The 27403-nt window shown below is 38.3% G+C and overlaps 1 protein-coding gene across 6 annotated transcripts in view; it reads right to left on the bottom strand.

The window, feature by feature from the left end:
• PPARA (peroxisome proliferator activated receptor alpha) overlaps positions 1-27059 on the bottom strand; it is a 46101-nt gene extending 19042 nt beyond the window's left edge. Inside the window, exons 1-5 of one of the 6 annotated variants that reach the window (XM_054070472.1) lie at positions 26972-27059; positions 26555-26672; positions 23308-23434; positions 9783-9833; positions 2524-2768 (exon numbers count right to left, since the gene is read on the bottom strand). In XM_054070472.1, coding sequence (XP_053926447.1) covers positions 2524-2731 — 208 coding nt within the window. In that variant the 5' untranslated portion in view covers positions 2732-2768; positions 9783-9833; positions 23308-23434; positions 26555-26672; positions 26972-27059. Of the gene's footprint in view, positions 1-2523; positions 2769-4300; positions 4319-4940; positions 4959-8326; positions 8500-9782; positions 9834-23307; positions 23435-26554; positions 26935-26971 lie in introns of those variants that run through there. The other 5 variants (XM_054070458.1, XM_054070464.1, XM_009564942.2 and 2 more) reach the window with 5 other exon arrangements.
• Between the last annotated feature and the right edge of the window lie 344 nt (positions 27060-27403).

Raw genomic sequence — 27403 nt, 5'->3', positions numbered from 1 at the left:
GGTGTCCCTGCCCACTGGAGGGAGGGTGGAATTGGATGATCTTCAAGGTCCCTTCCAACCCAAACTATTCTATGATTCTACTAAACCATATCATGAAGTGCTACATCTACACATTTTTTTAACACCTCCAGGGATGGAGGCTCTGCCACTTCCGTGGGCAGCCAAGTTAAGACGAATGTCTGCTTCTAAGATAATCCAGCAATAGAAGCCTTGATCAGATATTTTACCTTTTGACTATAATGGGAAAAACATTTCTGAATTACATTTTTGTATTAGATGAACATGTTACAAAACTAACACATCCCAACCTTAAGTATTTGAAATAATATTTCCACCTTGTCTGAGGAAAATATTTTCTGAGGCCAGAATTTCTTTTTATCTTCCATCTTGCAACTTGCACCACAAGACTTTAGCAAATTAAAGGGTGTGTTATTTTAACAGCAAGATTAAGAAACACTTGTGAATGTAGGTCAGCAAGTATTATGTTGGAAAAAAACCCTTGGCGTAGCACCCAGTCTGCATTGCCAGCACTGCCAAGCCCACAGGCATCAGAGTCATCAAGAACAGCCTAAAACCCAGTATTTTTTTAAGCGAGATTTTTCATTTCTTTTTACTTGCCTTACAGAATTTAAGTCTTCAAAGTTTACGTTTTCCATCTTCTCTAATAGCAAAACTAGAACATTTTGCAATGAACACTGAATATTCCAATTAGAAGGTAACAGTAGAAGCTTATCTAAATTAACTGTAGGGCTTGTACACACATATACACCAATATAAAAAATCCCTCATGTCTCAGCAGGACTGCGTTATAAACTTAGCACGTGAGTTTTCCTGTAGAAGGCATCTCTGTAATGAAGGTCTGCAACCAAAAGAAAACCAAACCATATTTCTACAAACGTTCTTTTGGGCAACAGTGCCAAGAGACAGCTCTCACAGCTCCCTTCAAAACTCATACTACTCATTTCAGCCACCTAAGCACAGAGACACACCTCAGTTGTATCACTGCAGCTTTTGTTATGTAAAATAGTGATCACAGCCTGCGAATCGATTTAAAGTAAGAAATGCTCAAAACAATATATAATGTAAACCAAGCAGAAAGTTAATCAAACTGCTTAAAATGACCCCACTGCTAAAATATTTGTAAAACCACAGTTTCAAAAGGAGAAACCTTACTGACATTACTGCAGTGTCCTGTAACACTTCAATGATTTCCGTTTTGATCTCTCAAACAAAGCCTCTCACAAAGATCTGTTGACTAAAGACTGTAATGTCTTAGCACTGAGACTGTTACTTTAACCAGGGTAGAAGTCATCAGCTGAACAATGCTACTCTTGAGAAGAGGAAGAAAACAGCATGTTCAAGATTCCAGTACAATAAAATGTACTGGAATTCTAGGTGAGGTTCTAAGGGTTAGACTATATTTTTTTTGGCAAATGTTTCACAATACTTTTCAAATATATGTGGTTTCAAGAAACTTTGGAAAATGGGGAATTCCTTTAGTGCAATATTGTGATTTCCTATGATTACAATACATAGTAACTTCTTTGACAGTAATAGCTATTTATAAAAGTTATTTCAAAAAAGATGTTGATAGTAGAATCATAGAATGGGTTGAGTTGGAAGGGACCTTAAAGATCACCCAGTTCCAAAGCCCTGTCATGGGCATGGGACACCTCCCACTACATCAGGCTGCCCAAGGCCCCATCCAACCTGGTCTCGGACACTTCCAGGGATGGGGCATCCACAGCTTCCCTGGGCAACCTATGCTAGTGCGTCACCACTCTCATCCTGAAGAAATTCCTCCTTATGTCTAGTCTAAATCTGCCTCTCTCCAGTTTATACCCATTGCCCCTAGTCCTATCGCTACAAACCTTTGTAAAAAGTCCCTCCCCAGCTCTCTTGTAGCCCCTTAAGGTACCGGAAGGTTGCTATAAAGTCTCCTTGGAGCCTTCTCCCGGCTGAACAATCCCAACTCTCTCAGCCTGTCCTTGTACGGGTGGTGCTCCAGCCCTCTGATCATTTTTGTGGCCTTCCTCTGGACCCATTCCAACAGTTCCATATCCTTCTTATGTTGAGGATTCCAGAAACGGACACAATACTCCAGATGAGGTCTCACAAGAGAAGAATAGAGTCACCTCCCTCAACCTGCTGGCCACGCTTCTTTTGGCCTTCTGGGCTGTGAGTGCACATGGCCAGCTCATGTTGAGTTTCTCATCAACCAGAATCCTCAACCCCAAGTCCTTCTCTGCAGCGCTGCTCTCAATCACACCACCCCCCATCCTGTACTGAAACCATGGATTAATGATAATTTAAAACAGACCTTTATGTTACAGTAATCTTTCAGTGACATTTGCCTAAGAATTTAGCTTCAGCCTTAAATATTTTAAGACCATGCTATAATCAGCTTATGTATTTCTATTGCCATTTAATCACAAACAACAATTATTACATTTATAAATGTTTTAATTTCTATCACTATGTATTTATAAAAGAAAGTTTTATGGTAAATCAAAACTTTCTTACCTGTTATAACTGATCCATCAGATCCTGGACCATTTCCAAGTGTCTGGAACTCTGTTAAACTTAAGGCTCCAGAGCTATCATCACCTAGAGACTGAGAGAGGTCTTGAATGTTCTCCATATCTTGTAGGAACTCTCCAGATAAAGGGCTGCCTATATCGTCCTCCTCCAACGGAGTAAGAGGATAGAGCTGGTTTTCAGTGTCCACCATTTTGATGAAGTAGAGCAGTCACTTAAACTTCTTTATGCTGGTGAAAAAATAATAAAAAAACCCTTTACTTACATTATTAGAATTTTTTATAATATTTGAAACAGTTGCAGCACACTGAATACGTGAATTATAATCCAATAGTGAACTATTACACAGCATTCTGTAGCTCCAGAAGCTTTATGCAACATTAATCGGCAACAGGACAAGGCAAAAAAAACCCATCCCCAAAATACTTCAATATGAATTAAAGTTATGACAAGATCAATCTGTAGATTGCTGTTTTCTCTCTCTTGCTGATAAAAGTTACATATTGTGTTCCTATTGCGGGCATTAGGCACTTTCCACTAAAATTTATAGAAAAAGACCAAATATCAATATGCATACATGTTATGTTTAAGCAGTCTTTTCTCACTTTATCTAAGAGGTTTAGATATGTTGATTTTGTCCTCTGTTCTCAACTCTCTTAAATTTTTCATTAAATAAGACAAGATAGTCTTATTCTAAAATCTTCATAGGAGTGGGCCAAACCAAAACTTTTTGACCGATTTTGGTCAAAGAATACCTTCAGCAAGAGTGCTCCCGCATATACAGTCCAAAATATCTGTAATTCCTAGAGTTAGTTTTGTTTTCTACAATGATATAAGTTTTAAAGTTGCCTCCAAATTAGTCATCAGTGTTATCAACTTTGATTAACAGCCCCGAAAAAGTCACAAATTTTAATTCTTCTATTGACTTGTCAGGTAAGGAATTATTACGTGTACTGAAGAATTCTACTACTGGCACATAGATGTACTTCTGCTAAAAGCATCTCGTCTTTTAGGCTGAGCAACTACCACTTGCGTTATACTCGGCATGCGTACAAACACATACTTCTGCAGCCTTGTCCATGCCATGAATATGCAGAGGCATTTCGGGAAGCTCTGACTGTTACTGTGGTTACCGCTCAACACCGGCCTTTGTGAAGAACACGTGTTCACGGCAGTTTATTGTGAAGCTTGAAACTGCCAATAACTGGCTACTGGGGATACACAAATGCTGGTTTTACAATAGAAGTGCTATGCTATGATTTAAAAAAAAAAATTCCTTTATGTTATTTAGAGTTTCAAATAGCAACCAGTTTGATTCATATGGCACTAGACATTTTATATTAAGAAATCGATAATTCTCTTCGATAATCTGTGACAGATTCATCTTATGAAAATCAGACAATTATTCTGGAGAAAAAACATGGGTTTTGGCTATGTAGTTAACCAAAAGGGTACAGTTAAAAGTACTATGAAGTGCTGACTACTGCTTTACATATTAATGAAAAAAACCCACCCATCACTTGTATTCGGTTATACAAAAAACCCTCCAAAATGTTTTGAAGAGAGATATATGCAATCAAGCCTTTTATGTGCAGGCTGATGGTGAAAAGCTGCCTTCAGCTGTATTTGCATAACTTCACACGGTATTACACAGATATAACTGAGGGCAGAATAACCTGCTCTAAACAAGACTAAAAGTTATGCTTGCAACAACCAGCAATGCACACAGTTTTTAAATGATTTATTTTTAAGGTGCACTTACCAATGCACACAGCTACTTTTTACTGCTATTTTATGGAAAACCAGTGGTGCATATGTATCACTCCTACAGTGTATTTTTTACAATGTGTTCAGTAGATGACTGTAAGGCAAAACAATTTTTTTTTAAAAAATCTGTACTACATAAGGCTTTCTATTCCACAATTTGCATCCTTCCAACTAATCAACGTTACGTAAATATATACGTTAGACTTGGCAAAACCTTCCTTTGATTTTCAGAGTACCCAAATTTTTTAATCGTGATACTAAATGGCTGTAGTGGTGAGCATCCTATGGGCTCATTATTAGCCAAGTGAATAGACATAAAAACGTTAACCCCACAGGAATAAGGGGAGATTGAAGTTGTAGTGTAATCATAAACTCTGATGATTAGAACGAAACAATATGCTTTATATATCCTTTGGTAATTTATTACAGCTCTGTGCACCATTGCACCTGTCTTTGAAAGAAACTACATTGAGGCTAAAAAAATTTACTTAAGCAGTGTCTAGTTAGATTAGCTTTCCTGCAATTCATGAAAATAATACTGTTATAGTATTAGCTTGTGGCATATTTTTTCCCCAACCTAAATACCAATGTAGACAAAAGATAGAGATTTTCTTTTTCGCAGTGTAATAGCTTACCATGTACCTGGAAGAACAGAACTAAAGGAGTAACAGACACAAACATGTAGCAAAATGCAGAGCTTGTCCTCATTTTAGTCAGTTTACACACTGAAATGGAGTTCTTCATGAAAGTAGACACTGAAAATTTCAGGATCTGTTTGGCACAACCGAGAGGACAAAGTTTTCAGAAGATTTACTGACTCTGTTTTAACTATTAAAATGAAGCCAAATACAACAGACAGTTCTGAAGGCTGAAGACTGGAAGGAATCACAATATTATAAAAATCAGATTTCTAAATATCTGATTTTATAAACCAAATGAGATAGAATTCCACTCTTCCTTGAGTAATAAAAAATCCAGATACTGTCATTATGACTAACTTGCCAACTCATACTACAAGGACCCTTAGTAAAGATCTGTTTGCTCCATTACTTTGAAATAGGATAACATGTATTAGAAAAGAAAAATACATTCTATATCACATAGTGTAGCAAATAAGAATATGTACGAGACTAAGAATGGGAATTTATCCATGATTTCTAACACCAGTTACACACAACAGATATGTTACTGCTGATTTTACTTGGATGTGTCACATTGTTACTCTATCACTATGCACAGCTTGGCTGTATCTAAAAATAACAGTCAAATTAAGTTTTCCAATTTGATACATTAAATACTCATTAGGACACTGTGCTGGATTGCCAGCACTGTGATAGAATATTTATAAGCAATACAAAAGTTTTCATGCACATCTCAACTTCCTTCTGAAGGGATCAGTTGAAAGGCTCGTGCAGCTTTTATTTTCAGAGCATCCAAACAATACTGATTACGATATTCACAACCTAACAGAATATTACATTTGAAGACTGAAAAAAAATAACTTCTTCTACATAAAGGACTGAACTGTAAATGCTATCAGTTATAGTCCCTACAGAATTTCCATAATCTGAAACTATTTAGTAAAATAAATTCCAATTTATTTTATAGCTCAACAGTTGTTCTCTCTCCAAAACCCACTTTTGTTTATCTTAAAAATCTTGCCAGCTTGTAACCTGACGAAATATTAAGAAATATCTACATTTGATACTCATAAGCCTGTCAGAAGACATAAATAGAAATTAAAGTGATTGTAACATACACAACCACAGTTATGAGGGGAAAAACCCCCAGAAATTATATGAAGTAACAAAGAAATAAAAGATTACTTAAAAATAAAATAATTAGCCTAATACCTTAAGAATGCATTGTTGCACCAAAGGAAAACAGCATAGATTATTGTAGATTATCTGACACAGGTTTTCTCTCTAAACATCTGCCTTTATTCAAAGCAACACTTTCAATCTTACGAAGATTCAAGATGCAGAGTAATTTTGCAGGTGCAGAGTGCATTTACAAAACACTACTTTCACAAAGTAAGAAAAAGAATCATCTGCAAACATTTCTAGTTAACATCATCTGTTATTCTCTGCCAATACTTCCAACCTTGAATATCTTGGTACAATTTCTGTGTTGAGGCAGCATGGACCAGCTCAGTATCACCTAGAACTACCTGCGGTTTGCTATTAGTTATGTAACAGTCCAAAACATTACATTATGCACCTGATAACCCTGATAGAATCATAAAATGCAGAAGGGATCTTTGCAGGTCATCTAGTCCAACCGCACTGCAGAAGCAGGGACATCTTGAACTAGATCAGGTTGCTCAGAGCCCCATCCAACCTGACCTTCAGTGCATCCAGGGATGGGACCTCTGCTATCTCCCTGGGCAACCTGTCCCAGTGTTGCACCACCCTCAGTGAAAAAAATTTCTTCCTTATATCCAATCTAAATCTACCCTCCATTAGTTTAAAACAATTACTTCTTGTACAACTGGAAGATTATATTCTCCAGTCCAAAAAGGAGATATCAGCTTTACGTATTTTATTTGTGAAAACAAAGTTAAATTGCTGTGCCCGTGACATGGTTATTTTGTGGGGAGGGAAAAGTGTAAAAAAGTGACGTAACTTGTTTTGGTAATGATAGCTGAGAATAACTACAACTGGTCTCCAGCAATCCTAAAGAGACTATCAAATTTGTCTCCCTAAGGAGCCATCAACAAAAAAGGAAGAAAGGAATGGCATAGGATCAGCACTGCTCCTCCAGTGTGCTCTTCATAAGATTCTCGCAGGCTAAAACAGTCATTCATGGCACAGAAAGATTGTATTTCTCTGTGGATACGTAGCAAGGGTACTGTGCCCCAGGACAGCTGGGAAGGTCCCAAGAGACACTGGGCTCCTTGTACCCAATACTAAGTTCCCTACTGAATCATGTTCATCTCTCCAAGAATGACTGCTTCATCCAGCACAAGTATTTTTAAAAGATTAAATGAACACTGAAGTCTACTTTGAAACCAAATAGGCAGAATTTGACAGGAAAACACAGGAAAGGCTTGATAGATGAACTCAGAACATGACCACAACTCTTTCAACCTGACATTGCCCAAATCGCAACATGCTTTTCCACATCAAAGTAAATATTTTAAATTCAGCAGTCTTTTTTTGCTGAATTTATATAAGAACAACCTAAAAGCTAGTGCAAAATACAGGAAACTTACTGTTTTAACTATTAAATTACATACTATTTTATACTTCAAACACCACTAGCAAATTACAGCTGCTTAATCATTATGACTCTTGTCGAAGATTAACCAGCTATCTTAGCAAGCAGAGCCATTACATAATCATTTCTGGAAACTGAAAAAAAATACTAATATTTTCATTGCTGAAAAAATTATAATTTCTCTACTATGAACAGAAAACCTTTAAGTAAAATGTCTAGTATTCATGCAATTCATTTGCCTTCTGTTTTCTCTGGTTTTAGTGCATGTTTACACATGCGTATGCTTTTATTGGTAGATTTCACTTACTATGCACTGAACATTGCTTGTATGAAAATAAAGCTTTTAAAATAAAAAGGGTAATGAGTATGAAGCTCATTTAAGTATTATACACAAAGAGTATTTTGCTTTACAAAAAAGCCATACGTGTTACAACAGCAGATGTGGTAGCTGCAGCATGATGATTCCACTAAAGCGTCTGTATGAGCAACATTTCTACTTATTCTTAAGACTTCAGAAAAAATCTATGCCACAAAGACATTGGCAGAGCATTTTCTCAGTTTTCCATGCAATATTTTAGTCTCCATACTCCCTCTCCTACACACACATACAAACACATGCAAATTAAACTGCAAACAAGACAGTATGACATACAAAAATAAGAACACCATTTCAAGAAATTATGTTTTTAAGGATAAACAGGTTTTACTGGTGCTCTCTCACAGCCTGTTATCTCTGAAATGTCTATTTTCAGAAGTTCTCTTTCCCCACCACCACACTGCAAGTACCCAGTGAGTAACTCACCTATGAACTTGAAACAGGTCTTAAAGAAAGCGCAGCTGGTTTATCAAAGAAAAACACCTAATCATGCAGTTATCAGTTATTTGCTTCATTTTTGGAAAGGGGTGGTGGGAAACACCCTGGCCCTTCCACATTTGATACCTGCCACTCTAGGGATAATCCCTGTAAAGAAACAGTTCTCTGAGATGCAAAGGTCTCTGAGAAGCAGTAACAAAGTCTGGATTTACTGCATAAACAAATTGATCGTGTAAAGGGCTTGCTTGCAAATACCAAGGTTAAAGTTGAAACAACCATCACCTCTAGGTCACTTTGAAAACATTGTGGATGAGCATAGCACATTTAAAACTAGTGGCTGCAGTAGATACTTTTAGAAAATTTAAGTGAATAATAAGAGCCTGGAATATGTAAGCTATAGGTTAATTGCAATATCCTAATTCAACACAAAAAAAACAAGTGAAAATAGAATTCGGCATCTGAAATATTAAGTCCAGTCTCCTATGTAGGAAAAAATGCATGTTATGCATGTTTTCTCCTCTGTCCTGTGATGTTTGATTCAGTTTTCATACTTCGTAACCTTAAGCACTACAAATATTTTATATTTTACAACATATTAGGAATGTAATACAAAGAGAATTTACTATGCATGACATAAAAATTTTTCATGAGCCACTTCTTCATCACAACTGCCAGTTGCATCCTGCCAAGAAAAAACTGAAACAGAAAAACTTTGCATTTCTCCTCTCTGAAGTTGTACTCCAAGATATCATATGCAACTTATAAGCATCCTCTCTGTTAAAACAAATCAAAATTCACGTAACTTAGTTTTGGAAAACTATACTGAAATTGCAAGGTTAAGCTCTTAAAAAGAGTTATGTAACAAAATTCTATGTGACCTTGATTATGCTACCTTATATTTTTATGCACTGTTGTAAAATGGGCATATATACTGCACAACGTTCTTCTTTCCCCAAATCACTTCCCTTAAAACTGGCCAGTGCATTAAACAGAAATGGAATGACACAGCTTGGAAGGCAACCTAGTCTGTATTAGCCTGCAGCATAAAAAAAAACCCTGTTAATTTATTGGTTGCTCAAAAAGCAGGAATATTCTTTTCTTAAGAAAAAGGGGAGAAAAGGCAATCCTCTTTCTCTGATCCGTAAGTACTTGTAGAACTGGAGGAACATTAGAGAGTTTCTTGAAGGAGGAACACAGGTCACAGAAGCAAATCTACTGGCTTCAGAAAGTGAGGACCACAATGAGTTTTACTTTCTCCCCTGAACACATTTCTCTAATTACATGAGAAGGCACAGATACAACACACTTCTAATCTCACATGGGAAGAGTTGATAAAGGTTTGAAACACTGCAAATACTTTCCCAGTTGGTATCAAAAGGGGAAAAACCAATATGGGAACATATTTTGGTTTGCTATTACTCAGCCAAACCCAAGCAGAACTTACTGAGCCAGGCAGCAGCATTTCTTTGGTCCCAGGATTTTCTGCCCCGTTGGACTTTAAAAGACATGATCCAAAAAGAGAGAGAAAAGGCGAGATTTTCTTATTGAAAATTAGCAATTTTTATCAACTTCTCCATGCAAGTAATTAGCCAACACCATAATCAAGTACTTTTAAAGACAGGACTAAACCAGACAAATTAATATGCTGCACAAGGAAGTCAGCAGTAAGAAGATGCACACAAGAGCAGTGCTGATTAATGACAGGTCAGGCGCAAATACTACCACATCAGCGACTGACTTTGTACATGACACTAAGCAGAAGCATTCTTCAACTCTATGTACTCTGTCAGACTGTCAGGAGCATATAGGATCCTTCTATGTTGCAGCACCACCTGTTATTAGCCCATCACAAGTCAAAGAAAATGTAATGATAACGTCGCTTATTTAGGCAAAGTGCTGAAATTTTTAAATCAATTTTATTTTGTGGCACATGCAGAACAGATTCTTTCTAGCTACACAGAAAGGTATAGTGGTGTTGCCAGAAACTCTTGGATCATGCAATATACATGATACTGGACATGCAGGTTCCCGCTAGTTTATCAGAAATCTCAGTTCTTAGGAAGTCATTGTTTTGTTAGTTGTCCAATTTTTTCAAAGTAAAAATAACAAAATGACTTAATAAAATTATGAAGCACAATTTACAAGTCTGTGCTACAAATTCATGCTTTTCCTGGTGCAAACCACTTTTAAAAGTAAGAACATATGTAAGGCCATACTAGCATACGCAACACCTGTCCTGCAGCAAGAAGACTATTACCAACAGTAACATCTAACATCAGAATACCGGTTCTGCAGAGAAAACAAACAAGTGTTGTCAAAGAGGAGGTAGCCATACTAAACATGAATTACATGAACCTGAAAGGAGTGTACAAGAAAGCTGGGGAGGGACTTTTTACAAGGGCATGGAGTGATCGGACAAGGGGGAATGGGTTTAAATTGGAAGGGGGAAGATTTAGATTAGACATTAGGAAGAAATTCTTCACGATGAGGGTGGTGAGACAACAGCACAGGTTGCCCAGGGAAGCTGTGGATGCCCCATCAAAGGAAGCGTGCAAGGCCAGGTTGGATGGGGCCTTGGGCAGCCTGATCTAGAGGGAGGTGTCCCTGCCCATGGCAGGGGCTTGGAACTGGATGATCTTTAAGGTCCCTTCCAACCCAAACCATCCTATGGTTCTATGATTCTATGACTCCTTGCATAATATTTAAGTGCAATGCAGCCATAATGCAAAATCTGTATTAATAGAAATTTCAGGCTCTAGGAACATCTGTTTAACATTTATGTCCCTCCCAAGAAAAAATCTAAAACCTCAAGCCAGGTGATTATAAAAACACCCAGCTAAAGGCAAGACAGACAAAGTCATCTTGGATTACTAGACAAAATGCTACTGTATTTCCTTATGAAAGAGACCTTTGAGTTGCTTATAATTGCAGTATATACAAAGATACAGTTAAAAATGTAGCATTTCCACCAATATCACAATCTACAAATACCAAAAGCCCAGAATACTTATTAAAATGATTGCTTAATACTGCTCAGCTATGAAAATTTGGGTAGACCCTACACAGGAACAGACAAGAAAAGACAGGAAAACAGCAACTAATCAGCCAAGGAAAGAGTGGAAAGCACAGACTGAAAAAATACAGAGAACAATGATATAACCACTAACAGTCACTATTTAAGTACTTTGCAGTTACTGAGCCAGCTTCAATCCCTGTTGGCATCTCCCTGTAGCTTCTTTCCAAGATTTAGCAGCACAGGGTAGAAGCTACTCCATGGGTCCTGACTCTCTGAAGTGAAGTCTCTTTGCCTAGAATATACTAAAGAAAGATAAATGTCTGTGAACATGGACATTCACCCCCCTTTTAAATACGTTTCTGCTCTAAGGCCATTCCTGAAGCAATTAAACTATTTCTCTCCAATACTATACCCTCTTACTTCCACAGAACATATGCAATTACTAATGCAGTCAAAAACATGCAAAGGAGAAACTAATTTGCACAAAACAGACATCAGACATCATTTATCTCACCTAGCATTAAGCACCTCACTTACATGTTTGGATTCAGCAGAACTCAATGGACTTTCTAAAGCCATGACGGTTCTTTAAGGCCATGATTGCAAATTATGAAGGGATATTTTTTGATCATATCACTTCCCTGGTCCAGTTTGCTGCAAAGCCTTACAAACATTTGTGCTGGCTCAATGGAGGGAGCAGAAATAAACAGTTACGGGGAGAGATACATGTGCTGCACGGCCAACAAGTGTATGTGCCGCCTGTACCCTCTCTGAGGAATTCAATGATTGTATCAACAGGCCAGAATTGTAAATCGGGCACTTGCATTGCCTGAAGTAAAGCAGCCATGCCTTTTAAGCCTCTGATTAGAGCTGAAATCTGCTCTACAGATCAGACAGCATCTCTATTAGTTTAAGCCGTATCATCTTTTGATAGGGCTATAGAACTGTCATACAGGATGAGGAGATCGTGCACATCCCACAGTTATTCATCATCCTTCCAGCAGTAAAAATCCCATAGAAATCCTGCAAATGGAATATACTCTGATTTACTCTGAGTTTAAACAATGTATTGCAATAAATAAATAAAATTATAATTTCAATGCTGAAAACTCAAGCTGAGAGGAGAGTTTAGCTCGAAGAGAGATTTAAGCAGCTTGTAAAGAATAAGACAACATCCTAGGATCAAATTACTTTCTAATGGGAAATTTTAAATTAAACAAGACCCTCAAGAACTTGGTAATGAAGAACTCAGTTGAGAACACTTTAAATATAATACATTTTTTACATACATTACTTTTACACTGACTTTATAGTAGACCAGAAAATATATTTAATTGTATTTGCTCCAGAATATTAGACTTAGTACACCTTTAGCAGAGAGAGATTAACTTAACACGTAAATAGCACGGTTCTAGGTTATCAGTCCAATGAGATCTGAAGCCCATCTTTAACTTAGCCACTGCTAACTCCTTGAACAACAGGAGCCAGATTTGACTTCATCAGTAATGGGACAAAAAGGTTTGCAACCTTTGCCTTCAGGCTCCAGAGATAAGACTTAGAGGTCTACCACCTCAAGTTTCAGCTATTTTTTTTTAATCCTCTAAATGTGAGCTTCCATATCCAGAAAGTAGATACTTTGGTGGTTCCTGTAATTGGGAATAGGAAGACATGACTTTCAATCTAGTGAAAGCTGAACTGAAACTAAAGTCAGAAGTAGCTATATGTCAAATTTAGGCTTTCAAATCTCTCCTGAATCCTTTAATTTCCCATAAGAGTTGTCTAGTCAGGACTTCACTATCACTAATACTAGTTAACAAACTATATCATATTATATCGGGGTTATTGGTAACCTATAATATTCCCTTCACTTCACTATTTTCTTCAAAGAGTGTTTTTGGTGGTGTCTTCCCTTTGCTCAGTTTTTTTCATTGGTTGGTTGGGGATTTTTTTTTGTTTGTTTGTTTTTTAAACTATGTTATAATCCAGCCTGATGTCTAGATGATTCCTGACTCCAAACCAAGCAAACCCTGTCAGAGACTTAAGTGGAAAAATGTGCGAATGTCCTTATTCAGCTTTTATTGTCAAGATGCCTAGAAACCCTGATAAAATGGCAAGGTGTAATTTTTTTCTTTCTCTATTATCCTGTCTGCTTCTACTTTTATAGTAAATAAACTCTGACACGATGGAGAATCTGCCACAAGCTTAATCTGTAGAATAAACATACTATTACAACATGAGATTTTTAACAAAAAACATTAGCTTGTTTCTCATATTCTCTCATTAGTATGAGAGAAGTTTATTCAGTTTATGACATTAGTTATTAATGAATGTAAAGCAAATATTCAGATTGAAGTTAATAACATCAAGTATTTTGAGGCATGACCACTGAAGCAAGTACATTTTTTTAATAAGAGGTTCAAAAGAGCAATAGGATTTTTTTTTTCTGCAAGAACCTAAGCTATGGCAACATCTTAGTAACCATTATGTTATACAGCACTCTTTATTTTCTGATATATGATCTTTCAAGTTCAAATACTACTTAGAGCTCACCACAGTTTCTAATAAAAACCTCACTTCACTGTTATATATACCTTTATGCTTGCATCACGCTCTCCATTTTTCTCTTTCACTCTCCAAAGAATCTCCAGGTTTTGCTCTTTATACAATGCTTTCAATGTTAGTATCTCTTCAAGTCACTGTTATATTCCCCTCAAATTACTCCATAGTGGAGCAAGACTTAAAAGATTACAGGCGTTAATCATAGCAGCCATAGCAATTTGTGCTTCAGACTTTTATAGATTCTAAATCATTCATGACAACATCTTGTAGGCAATGAAGCTGAAATAATACAGCGTTCAGCACGTGGATGCCCTGTGTGTTTGCTGAACAGTTACAGGTGAAGACCACAACTACTGAGAAACAAAGATTAGATGTATCATTTAAGAGGCCATTTTCTTTATATATATATTAAAAGCTAGGATTTGATTTATGATTGATATTTGAACCAATACAAGGTCACATTCAAACATGACATTTATGTGTTTGCTATTTGATCCAAGGTTATGTTAACACTGACGTGTCATGCAAGTATTCGCCATATTTTTATTGCCACATTAATGAACTCAAAGCTTTCTTACTCTCCCCATATGTCACAAAACTCCTTAACCGTTTATTTGGAAGTCATCGGTTTTTTCTAAGCTTTGCAATACTGTACGATACACTGAGATTTCTAATTGATCAACAGTTAGGAATATCCAAACCTCAGAAATTTAGTGCTCAGATTGAAACTAAAAGAACAAATTAAAAAATCCCACAAAAACTAAGTCTTATGAACTGTATGCACATATTAGATGTCCTAAACCATGATTGTTTTATTCCTAAAATTAACACATAAAAATACATTTGAGTGGTGAAGTCAAAGTTGATTCCAACATATACTGCACTTACAAACACCCTACACATCTGTCCTAACATGCCACTCACTGGAAACTAGATCCTTAAGTCTAAACTGGAATGTTGCCATTGTTTCCTTACACATTTGATTGCAGCATCTCAGATTATGCAAAATGGCTTCTCAACAATTTTTTAACTATAACCTGATAATCTACAGAGACTTCATTTGTTGAAGGATAAAGATATCTGAGGGTAGAAGGCAAATACAAATTGCATTTTAGTGTGGGGACTAAATGATTGTCTCCAATATAATCAATTTTTGAAGTAAATAAAATGTAAGCCCCCTGCTAAGTCTCCTGTGGGGTACATTTTCACTACATATGGTAAAAATAAACTTCAGAGGGTAACCAATTAAAGATATCTGTGCAACTAAAATTGACAATTAAAATTATAACCTAATACACACAGAGCCAGTGCCAGGCAACATTTTTGGCCGTTTTCCATTGAACTGGAACTGACTGTACTATTACATAAACCTCTATAACTCAGGAGTTTTACTTGCTCATGTGCTTGACAAAAAAAAAAAAAAAAAAAAAAAATTACACAACATACATGACTGTTCTATCCAGAAAGACACCATAACTTTTACAAGCAAATCTGTCTAGTAAGTCTTAGTAACAAATGTGAAATTTTAGACACACAATATTTATGAAAAGGAATAAAAAACTAAATGCCACTAACTTACAGAGTCAAGCAAAGACTGATGAACTATCTAAAACTTTAATAATCTTTAGCGTTCGTGTCTATGCATGGATAGCTTTAAATGCATTCCTATAAATTAGGATGTAAGAATCCCTTCTGGTTCATATCCACAGACCTTTATGTGTGACAGCAATTGGTATATATTGTTGATAATTCCTTAGTGGCAAGACTAAGATAGTAACATACTCTTTTGAACTTTGAATCCTTGCTGTGTTGTAAATAAAAACACCTGCTTTACATTTAAATTTATAGTAAAATCAAGCATAAGAAATAATTAATTAATCTTTCATTCTGTAAGCATTTTAGGTATTCCTGTAACAACCTTGCTTACTTGACAGAATCATAGTATCATAGAATAGTTTGGATTGGAAGGGACCTTAAAGGTCATCCAGTTCCAACTCCCCTGCCATGGGCAGGGACACCTCCCACTACATCGAGGTGCCTAAGGCCCCATCCAACCTGGCACCGAACACCTCCAGGGATGGAGCAGCCACAGCTTCCCTGGGCAACCTGTGCCAGTGCCTCACCACTCTCATGGTACAGAAATTCCTCCTGATGTCTAGTCTAAATCTGCCCCTCTCCAGTTTATACCCATTGCCCCTCATCCTATCACTGCAAGCCTTTGTGAACAGTCCCTCTCCAGCTTTCTTGTAGCCCCTTCAGGTACTAGAAGGTCACTATGAGGTCTCCTCAGAGCCTTCTCTTCTCCAGGCTGAACAACCCCAACACTCTCAGCCTGTCCTTGTATGGGAGGTGCTCCAGCCCTCTGATCATCTTTGTAGCCCTCCTCTGGAACCTGTTCCAACTGCTCCATCTCCTTATGTTGAGGACTCCAGAACTGGACACAGTACTCCAGATGAGGTCTCACAAGAGAGGAATAGAGGGGCAGAATCACCTTCCTTGACCTGCTGGCAACACTTCTTTTGATGCAGCCACCAAGAAAAGCAAAGGAATGTTCTGTAACATAAGCACTTCAACCTAATAAAATCTAATTAGAGGCCTCATACTATACTACATATTATAATAAAATATTATCATTATGCCATATAATGTTTTACCAATACCAATATTTTACCATCAATAATTAGTTTTGAGATTTTTGACTGGTAATGAAGTTTTTGAAGTTGTACCTAATTTTGTTAGTTTAAACAACATGATAAACAACATGATAACAACGTGAAAGCATTAAGTTGCAACATTATGCAGATTCAAAAGGTAGAATTCCTCTCAGTTTGTACTATTACCAGACCTAAAACACTGAGAAAAGGGAAGCTTTGGGGAGAAGAATTAAAAAAAAAGCTTTGATTTGTGTTGATTTGCTCCCAAAGACATGACATTTCCAGGCCATTGTCAATCCACACTGTCCTATCACATCTCCCTGCTCTTTCCCCTTCTCACTACACTCAGTTCCCCCTCCCCACAGGCTGTCCCTGAACAACTGGCTATGCAAACAGCAAACATGCTGTAGCTGGTTGAGAGCGATGTGTTGCAACCAGCTCCCGGTACTCCTATGGTGATTGGCAACTGAGAGGCCAAACAGAACAGATAATTGTTGAATTCTCATTGCATCATATCCTCAGTAGGGTCACTAATATGTTTTCCTTTCTTCTTTCCAGTTACCAACGTTCATAAACATTACGGAGCTTTAATGCCTTTGCAACCACCACTGCTCTGTCAAATCTGACAAGACCTGCCGGTTCAAAGCTGTTGGGTGGGAGGAGAGGACAGCAGGCCATACTGCATATACCTGATTTTCTTAGGCAACTAGACTAACAGAGATGAGAAAACAATCCTGAAAACAGTTTTCAGTATAGCAGTTTTGGAGCATGATGCTTTTCAAAGACAGATCTGGACTTCTGCCCCCCTTCTTTTTCTGTTGGTTTTTTTTTTTCCCAGTTTGCTTTCAGTATTTGGTTTATGTTTACTAAGATTTGTAGGACACACAAACAGTACAATGGATGCCTTAAGTTATGTCGGCACTTGAAGTATTCGACAGTTTTCTAGGGCCCCTCACTTTGACTCGTAATTGCATCCTTTATTAAGAGAAAAGATAATTGGCTGTCCTTGAAATAGTGGTTAAATATCCACTTTGGCTGAGGACTTCTGACCTGTGGGCAAAAATACTCGTTCTTACAGATATCTTAATGCTAATATTCTTCCTGAATAAAGAGCTATTGTTTTGGAACAATACTTTTTATTTTAAAAGGGGAGGGAGGGGAGAAAGATAACTAAAACTACTTAATGCAAAAAGTTGAAAGATAGTTTGGACGTTTTAGCACATTGGATTGAGATTGTGAAAAGCTTCACTTGAATCTTACCTTTAATCACAACTTAGGCTTTGCAATCCCCCTTCTTTAGTACACAACTTCTTCACTTGGCAAACTCCCCAATTTTGCCACCTCAGTCTCACTACACAGGTCCTGCTCAGAACAACTGAAATAAACCCCACAACTTTCCATCTGTATCTGTTACTACAACAACTGTCCTACTTACAACCAGCATTCTTTTAAAAGGAAGCCTCTTACTTTTCTCATTACATTTACAGCTTAAACTTGCACATCTGAGCTCAGGCTGCTTCTTTTGGCTTGGGGCAAAGTCCAGTTACTTTGGCATCTGATACTGCAACTTTTGCTTCAAAGATCAACAACAACAACAACAACAATCTTTCTGCTTCAACTATACTTCCTTTTCAGTCTCCGGCACTCTTCCCATCCCCAAATCTCAGGTTTCAGTTTTGGCTTTACCCTGGCATACACAGCTTCAATACTCTTTCAGCTGTCTTACCCCTGTCTTTCATAAGCTATGTCAACCCATCCTCAAACCACCTCCTTCATCCCCTCAGGTCCTTTAGCCTTCTATCTCCACCCCTCCAGTATCTGCACAGCTGCACTCCTCTCACCATCTGCAACCCTTTGCATGATTCATCACCAAACATAACAGACCATGATTATTCACTACTTGAATAGTTTCTGGAAGAGATTCAAGAAGCCTGAATTCGCCTTCTTAGCAGAGAACACCACCACTGTGTATTTTTGGTGGGTTTATTTCACTGATAAACTTTATTCCCTTGCCCACGCATCATAACAAGACATATTTGATAATCTAAATTAACAAAAGGATCTATATCCTATAATAAAGAATGACCCTTAGACAAGATATTACGGATTTAAGCCCCTTTTGCTTGCAGGTGTCGTTTTGAAAACTAATTGAGTAATGCCAAAGGGTTAGTTGCATACTCTTCTAGCAGTAGCCAAAATCTAACGTCTTCTATAAACAGCACCTGGAGTTGTGCAGTTTACTTACTCTTCAGTATACTACACTTTTACTCAATCCTTCGAAGTATTTTCACAGGCTCTCGTTACTCAGGTATTACATTTAAACAAACAAACAAACAAACAAATACTGCTAAAAATTAACCTACTTCGATTTAATGGTATGCCACAACTCAGAGTAAGCAGAGCGGAATGTGAAATAAAATTCTTTTACTTTTGGTTGCTGTTGTTTTAAGAAAAAAGCTTTCAGTTTTGTTCTGGTGGTTTAAAAACTCCTGCCTTAAAAAGTTCACACAAAATCAAAATTTATGTGGAATTAGCATTGCTAACATATGGGTTTTTTTGCAAACGGACATCAAGTACTTGTACTCACAAGCTACTGACATGTCAGATAGAAGATATACTTAGGACACATGACTTCATAGTTCTAAATCAGGTCACTTACTACGGTATAGAGATCACAAGCCTCACACTCCTGCACCACCAAAAAGTGTCAAAATATAACTAATTGTTTTCCTGACACCTAATCTCTCTGCTCATCCTCCATGTGACATGAAGCGTATCTACTCACCGGTTTAACAGCCCGATATTGACAATAGCATCACCTGCCTGCCTCCCACCTCACTTCTCCTCCTCACTTCTTTTAACTAAGAAAGCAGATGAATTACAGAAAGGTGGAAGCAAAACAACAGTCCGGTGAAACAGACAAGAAAGAAAACCTGTTTAAAAAGTCATATAGGTACTTTCACAAAGCAATTTTAATTTACTTTGTAAGGCATTCTAGCTAACTGAATCAGACTTTGAAAAAAGCAGTTATAGAGACACAGCACTTGCAGCCCTCTGCAGAGCCAAGCTTGAAATTGCTGGTTGCAAAAACGAAGTTACATTAAGGGTACAGTTACACAACCAGTTTAAGTAAAACAGTAGCTCCCTGACAGCAAAAGTGTGTCTCCCTGACATTGTCAGCCCTGCACCTTCCCTCTCACTTCTTCATTTCCAGCCACACCGCTGCATGCTGCCTGTGCTGGCTCACACACTTGTCTGACCTCTCTGGCCATATCTATAACAGTAAATAAACCAGGACCAGAGCACAGGCTTGAGCCACGCAGTTAGTGTCCTCTTTGGCACCATTGAAGCCCACACCAGCTTGGCACTCTCCCAAAATGCACTGGCCCAGTTAAAGGGGGCAGCAAACTGCTCTCCACCAGCAGTTTGGATGCAACAATGCTGTTTTGGGAGGAGGACTGTTTGTGTGTGTGTGACATCTTGCTACTTTGTTCCAGGTCCAGAGAAAAGTCCCTGGTATCTTTCATTCTCCAGTGCTCACACAGCCTCAGTGAAACAGTTCAGCTCATAAAGCTGGTAGAGATGTAGCACAGGCAAAACACAGCTGAAGACCGCTGAAGGGACTCAGTAAGGGACAGCAGAAAGGATGGATAGAAACACATGGATGGTAGCAAAGGAAAGAAGCATAAGGAGGGAGCCTTGCTAAACCAGATCAAGCCATGCTGTGTAACCACACCTCTTGCCGCAAGCCTCCTATTTGCAGCGCTCAGGAACGGCACAGAGAGGGGACATCCTTTTCTAATATTTTTTTTGTTCATATTTATGTGTTCATATATACGCACACACATGTACCACTCAGAAAAGAAATAAAATGAATGATAGCTGCAAACCGAACAATTCTATCCTTAAGGGATAATCACAATTATGTTTCCACAGGATTTATTACAGTATTTATAATCTTGAGAAGATTTAACTCCTTGTATATTTGGTTAGAATTGCAGCAGCACAGTATGCTGAAAATCAGGTGCCTAAAATATACATTTAAGTTGAACATTTGACACCGGTTTGAAAATATTCGCCTATTTATGTACAGTTCCATCTCTGCGGAAGCATGGTAGACAAAATGTACAGCTGCTGCTTTTTTCACAGGCAGCATCCTATACATACTGTACAGCTTGTCTCCTAGTTACATATATTCTAAAGCTGCTACCTGATTTGCCTCTAATAAGGACTGGCTTGCTTAACTGCACACAGTAGTCTTTTGTCCTCAGGTGGATAAGAATAACTAGATAAATAAAATAATTCATTTCAGAGGTAAAAAACAGTTCAAATTTCTTATGTGCTCTTCTCTTTGGGTAGCCAAGTGAAATATCAATATCCACATTAAACCAGTTTTAATTTCACATATATATACACCACATAACAACATATAAGTCTACAACATAAGTCTACCTTATGCTCACAGAGCAAAATTTCCAACAACCAAACAGTTGGAAACAACCGCTGACAGAACATTCTCCTGTTTACATAGCTCTCTTATAACGAAACCACATCCATATAGCACCTTAACTGACAATAAACCCACTCAAAGCTTCCATACAATGCAGCACGCTTACTCCAAATAGAATGTTTATCTACAGGCTAAGAAAAAAAGATGTGAAAAGCCACACTTAAACATTTTCAACATTGCTGAGTAAACTTCAAGTCCGACATTCAGTGCATACCTACACTGTGTAGTTTTTCAAATAATTCTTAGGACTCCTAACCTTAATCAAGAATCTAGTTCTAACCTCATTATAAATACAATTTTTATGCTAGTAATGCATAGTTCTCATAACCTTCTCCTAAGCATTGCCAACAACGCAACAGTATTTACCTGCAGGTTGCCACAAATTTTATTTTAACATCAGAGTAGGTGAATTCATTGACCATTGCAATGGAGCATTTATCAGCCCTGCAGTATAGACTGCCTGCTAATAAACCCAGGAGTCTCCAAAGCAGTGTCCTGACAAAACATCCATCTTCTCCCTTTTCCTCCCTATCAAATACACATGGTCCCATATTAGATTTTTCAGCCTTACTACTCTACTTTAGAGAACATTTTCCACATATGTTGAATAAAGATGCAAGAAGGTTTGGTTTTGTTTAATATGAGCCTGCACCAAGACTCCACTGCCATGCACTTAATAACATTCCTGCTGAATCAGTAATGCTAATAGGAGGCTAGGAAATGTCAACAGTAACTCAGATTTTTGGAAGTAGTCAAATGTTCTTCTTTCCAGCTGAACACTCACATCTTGGTTTATATTTAGTGTTTTCTTCCACGAATTGTGATATCAATCATTTGCAGTAAATAACTATTTAAAACAAAACAGGCATCTAGAAGTTCTATTTGTGTAACAAAAAAGAAGTGAATGGCAATACAAGCCTATGTGCAGATAATGGACAGCATAACTGTGCTGGATGCGTGGATACACACAAGAAGAAGACAGTAAGCCCTGCCTACAAACCTTAATCACAGGCTGCAGAATAGTTTCAAATGATCAATTTTTCTGTTAAATCTAAGTAACATTAGGACAGATTGCGGTATCATTTTTCCATGCAAAATACATCAAAGCCTATAAACTATTCACAACAGTAAATGGTCTCAGCTCCACTAAGTGTTTTATAGACTCAGATGAGTAAGAAGTTACTCAACCAGCAATTAATTTCCACACCAAATAGCAGCTCTGGTTTCCTTTTACATAATGATCAACGAACTAAAGACAGACTAATGAGATAGGAAAATATGAAATACAAAAATATCGGACTAACACATTTATTTCAGCCACTTGGAATCAAATGACAAAGAATCTTACCACTTCAGCAGCTGCTAACTACCTTTGAGTTCCTTGAGGCAGAAACTCCCATGAACAAGTTTATTTTAATATTCAAAAAGATTAAGTGAATAATCTCTTAGTTGTTGGTTGTTTTTTTTTAAAAAAAAAACATGATAAGTACATCAGCATATTCAGAAAGGGGTATGTAGTTTGCCAAATGCTTACCAAATTATCTCATGCTGTTTGTGTTTCCACAGGCATAAGACAACTTGAACTTAAAACAATAAATTTAGATGAACATAGTACCACAGAACAAAATATCCCTGATTGGTAGTTCTTATTTTTCAGTCTGCTACAGCCAATGCTTGCAGCATTTTATAACATAGCAAACAAGCACACAAACCAGTCATCTAACAAACTAAGCCTAAATCAGGATTAGAATACCAATGAATTATATTTTATAATTTGTATTAACCTGTGCATGAGAAGCCCTTCACTGGACACAGAAATTATACTTCCTAGATACTTACAAGACACATGCAATGCACTTATAAATAAATATTGTTTCATAAGCAGAAACTATTAGAGCTGGTATGAGGAAGTGGAATGAGATTTGGCAACATCTCGATGCCACATGCAATCTGGTCACACAACAATCTGCTCATATCAGTTTAATGCTTTTAAAACATGCTAAAAACTGCACTCTTTTGAGACTGAGAGATTCTAGTTTTATGTTAAGGATAGCGATGATTTAGAGCCTAAGCCTATTGGATAACTCCTTTTTCATTCAGTGAATATTCAGCATTCTACTGCTAATGATGATACATTAATGACAGAAATCCTACTTCAAATGTTTTTTCTCCTCTATTTGTTCAAAAAAACAAGATGCCAGGATGCCTCCCAGTCCATGTATGTACTCACCACTTCATGCAGCATCTTGCAAGGTTGAAACAGAAGTCATTTTCTGGAATCTTTTCCCTTTCCATTTCACGTGCACATTGGTTATAATAAGTGGCTCTTCATTAATAAAAAGCTGCTGATATCCTTTCTAAAAAGAAATAAAAATAAAACATCAACAAAATTTCCCAAAGCTTAATATTCTAATTTTATATTGATATAATGTAATATAATGCTTTTTAAATATTTCTTTATGATTCTACAGAAAAAACCAAACACCCTCACTGTCATTTAGCTTGGGCTAAAAATATTTTTTAAATGACTGAGGCTTTTAACACAACACCTAGTTTCACAGCAGGTCTACACTGACATCTAGCTAACATATGACTGGTATATCCCAGGATCATTCTGATTTTTTTCTTCATACTATAAAAATTGAAAAGCACTCAACTAAGACCATTATAGTGAAATCCTTGTGTTATTTTAATTAACTATCATAAAGCAAAATACTTTTACTCATGAAGAGCATTTTCACAGACATCCAAGTCTTTACGTGGACAAACTATTAGAGTTGTTATGGTTTCCAAGCACACACACAACTGTCCCACCAGGTGTCTTTGCAATGGGCCTCTTAATTACCATTTATACTCCAAAGGTAGAGATCTTCTTTTTATATGCACCCCCCCATACATAGCTATAAAAATAAGTAATGGTTTGACTAAATTGACTCCCCTTTCCACTCCAGTAAAAAACAAATTAAAGATCCAGGGAGATTTTGCAAAAGCAAAAATTCCAAAACACTGTAAGAAAATATCTTTGTACTTGTAATAAATATGAATTCTATTTAATTTATTTTCCAAAACAAGGATGGTGTTTTCTTTTCCCTCCTTCTTGTAACAAATACATGATTTGCAAGAAAAACAGAACTCAGAACTCAAATCTCAGTGGGTAAGCTAAAGCAAAATAATGAGACAAAAGGTGCTGTTTCCAATTTTGAAGCAAGAGCTGCTTCTAAAAAAATACTAAGAAAACTTACGTCACCCTCCTTGACTACTCTGGGTCAACAGTTAGCACTTTAATCTATTTTGTGGACCAAGATGAATATCCTAGGCCATGTATCCTACTCTCCCATAGGACATTACCCTAATATTTTTATAACATTCAACAAATAAAATATTAAAAGCATAACAGCACAAAATCACAACTGAAATGCAACCCTTTTTCCATCGTTTAAAATTCACAGTGCCCTTTAAGAGGACTACAGTACTGAGGGGTATGAATAGAAAATGAAGACATTAAAGAACTACTGACAAGCAAGTCAGAAAACAGCACAGTTTTCAGGACATACCGGTTTGTAATAGGTAGCCAAAACTCTCTATGCCACCTGATTGCAGAGGATGAGAGTCAATACAGGGCATCAACAGATTGATAAGAACTTTTTTTGGACTATGCCAAGCGTTCCTTCCAAACATGGGAAGAGAAACAGAGCATGCTGGCTACACAGTTCTACAAACCCCTGATAAGGTCTGTGCACACTCTCGTCCTTTGAAACATAACATCGTGCTACTTAAAATCCTAAAAGTTACCGCTAAAAGTAACTAAGAGCCAATGGATGCTTGGTAGCTCATGCCAAATAACAAAGGTTATGATACTGGTTTAGCTTCGAGTTAGACTTGTGACCACATCACATGAACCACAACTGCCATCAGTTTCAGCATGAGACCAGGTAGCCTCAACATTAAGTCAGTGATTCAGAATTTATAAAGGAGACACTTTTTATAGCTTATCAGATTTACTACCTGCAAAGACCACGTGACTTTAAACCCAGTAATCAGTGTTAAGTGCCAGTAAGACTATGCACATTCTGCCATACAGGCACAGTTTGATTGAAACATTCTTTCCCAACAAAACTTATGCAACTTCTTTATTCCTGCAGTACTACTAAGGCATCCCATGCCACCAAAATGCCACACATCATTATTCCAGATAATCCTGTCTGACGAATCCTGTGCTCATACTTCTTCCATCAGAGAGCTTCAGAACAGCTACTCCTGTCAGCACCGCCGCTCTAATCTTAGTATGAATACAGGGCAATACCTTTCAGCACTCCTTTCCATTGCTTTTTGAATGCTACCTTTTTTCCACTTGCTTTTCAGAAAGCAAGCTGACAGCACCAGAGGGACAATCAAGAATAGGTTTTTCTCACCAAACCACAAGAGCAAACATCTCAGGAGCTGCCAGTGACCCACTCCTCACTCCAAGGATTGAGGACTCCACTTTAGCCAGCTGACCAGTAAAAGCACAACCTGCCTGATCAAGCCAAGCCAATCAAGGTAACTTCCAAGCATGCATTTTCTGCCTAGTGTCTGAGTTTACTTCTCAAACCAGATTAAAGATAATTAATTAACTGAATATTATCAGGCACCAAGCCTGACAATATTCAGGAAGCATTTGGACAATGCTCACAGACACATGGTGTGAATGCAGAGGTTGTCCCACGCAGGGACAGGAGTTGGACTTGATGCCCCTTGTGACACCCAAAATGCTGGCAAATAAACTCTCTAAGACTCACTTTGGTGTTTTAGAAAGCAAGCATCCTTTACCAGGCCTGTGCAACATGAGGAAGCGATCTCCATCAATTGTGTGTAGCGAGACAAGGGCTGGGAGAGAATGTATTTCCCACTTACATGCATATGGATACATTTTCCCCGAAATCTTATTACATATTCTATTATTTTCCAAGGTCTAAATTTAATGTTATTACGAACTTCACAACAGTCAAACTCTCGCTAATTTGGAGCTGGCTCCAGCTCTCTGCTTGACCTTGCATTTGAGAGAGGGAAAGCCTGCAAACAGGGGTGATTACAGGAGACACATCTGTTCAGCACAGACCATACTGAACACAATATGTTATCATCTCCAAAGAATGAACAGTGTCTGGAAAAAAACACTGCTTGAAAGAAAATATGCTATCGGAGGAAGAAACCATGCAATCAGAGGGACATTCAGTCTAACCTTCAAAAATTACAATTACTTAAGAACTCTACTTCAGCTTGAATTAAAAATATTTCACTTTTTGTAACAGTAACCACTTCTTGTATCACTCGTGGGTCCCTTCCAACTCCGGACATTCTAGGACAACTCAAATGTGCTGCATTTAAGAGACAAGGAGAACAGCGCTTTATATGACAGGATATCGCCCTCTCTCTTCCCCGCAACCCCAGCACCCAGAAGGCTCCCCACAAAGCCCCCACGACCGCTCTCTACCTACCAACGCCAGCTTCCCAGGCTCGTCCTTTCGCCCCCGCGCCCGAAGCCCCCGCAAAGCAGCGGGATGGGCTACAGCATCTCCCAGGCTGCCTTAATGCCTCCTCCGCCACCGCCGGGGGCTTCGAAATACACAAAATAGATATCAAATAGATATAAAAAAATAGAGGGGGGGTGAAAGATCATTAGCGAAGGGGCCACGGCGTTAGCGAGGCGGGGGCATCACCCGGCCGCGCTCCCGGGTACCAGGGGGAGGGAGGGATGCAGGGCAAGGGAGGGATGCAGGGGGGGATGCCGGGTGTCGCTCCCAGCCCGCATGGGAGCGGCGGGACGGGGCCGGGCAGGCAGCTTAGGCTCCCGGATGACTAAGGATGGGATGGAGGGTTAAGGAGGAGAAAGAGGAGGAGGAGGGCAGCAGTACCCCGTGGCTGCGCCTGTCGGGCGGCAGGGTGACAGGTACCGGATGTGAGGTGGTGGCACACACCTCCCGCAAGGGCAGCGCCATTGGCTGCTGGGGGAGGCGCCCGGCCATCCCTCCCACCCCCGTCCCCGAGGATCCATCCCACCTCCCCATAGGATCCATCGCGCACCGCCCATTTATCCCGCCCATTCATTCATCCCGCCCCGCCGGAGGGACCGGAGCTGGAAAAGGGGGAGGGAGGGTGGAAACTGAGTCGCCCGGACTTTCCATCAGGGACGAATAAAGCCCTGCAGGGCGGAGGGAGGGATGCCCTGGCTCGGGGGAGCGGTGCCTGGGGATAGGGGTGCTCCGAGGGGGTTTGGAAAGTTATCGCGGGTCACCTCTGCAAAGCGAAGTCTGAAATCCGCATTAACACCCAGCAAAAGCGCTGAA

The sequence above is a fragment of the Cuculus canorus genome, chromosome 1, assembly GCF_017976375.1.
Source record: "Cuculus canorus isolate bCucCan1 chromosome 1, bCucCan1.pri, whole genome shotgun sequence".
In the NCBI taxonomy this organism is placed as follows: Eukaryota; Metazoa; Chordata; class Aves; order Cuculiformes; family Cuculidae; genus Cuculus; species Cuculus canorus.
Note: the sequence above shows the minus strand (reverse complement) of the source record. Positions and strands in the feature narration are given on the sequence as shown.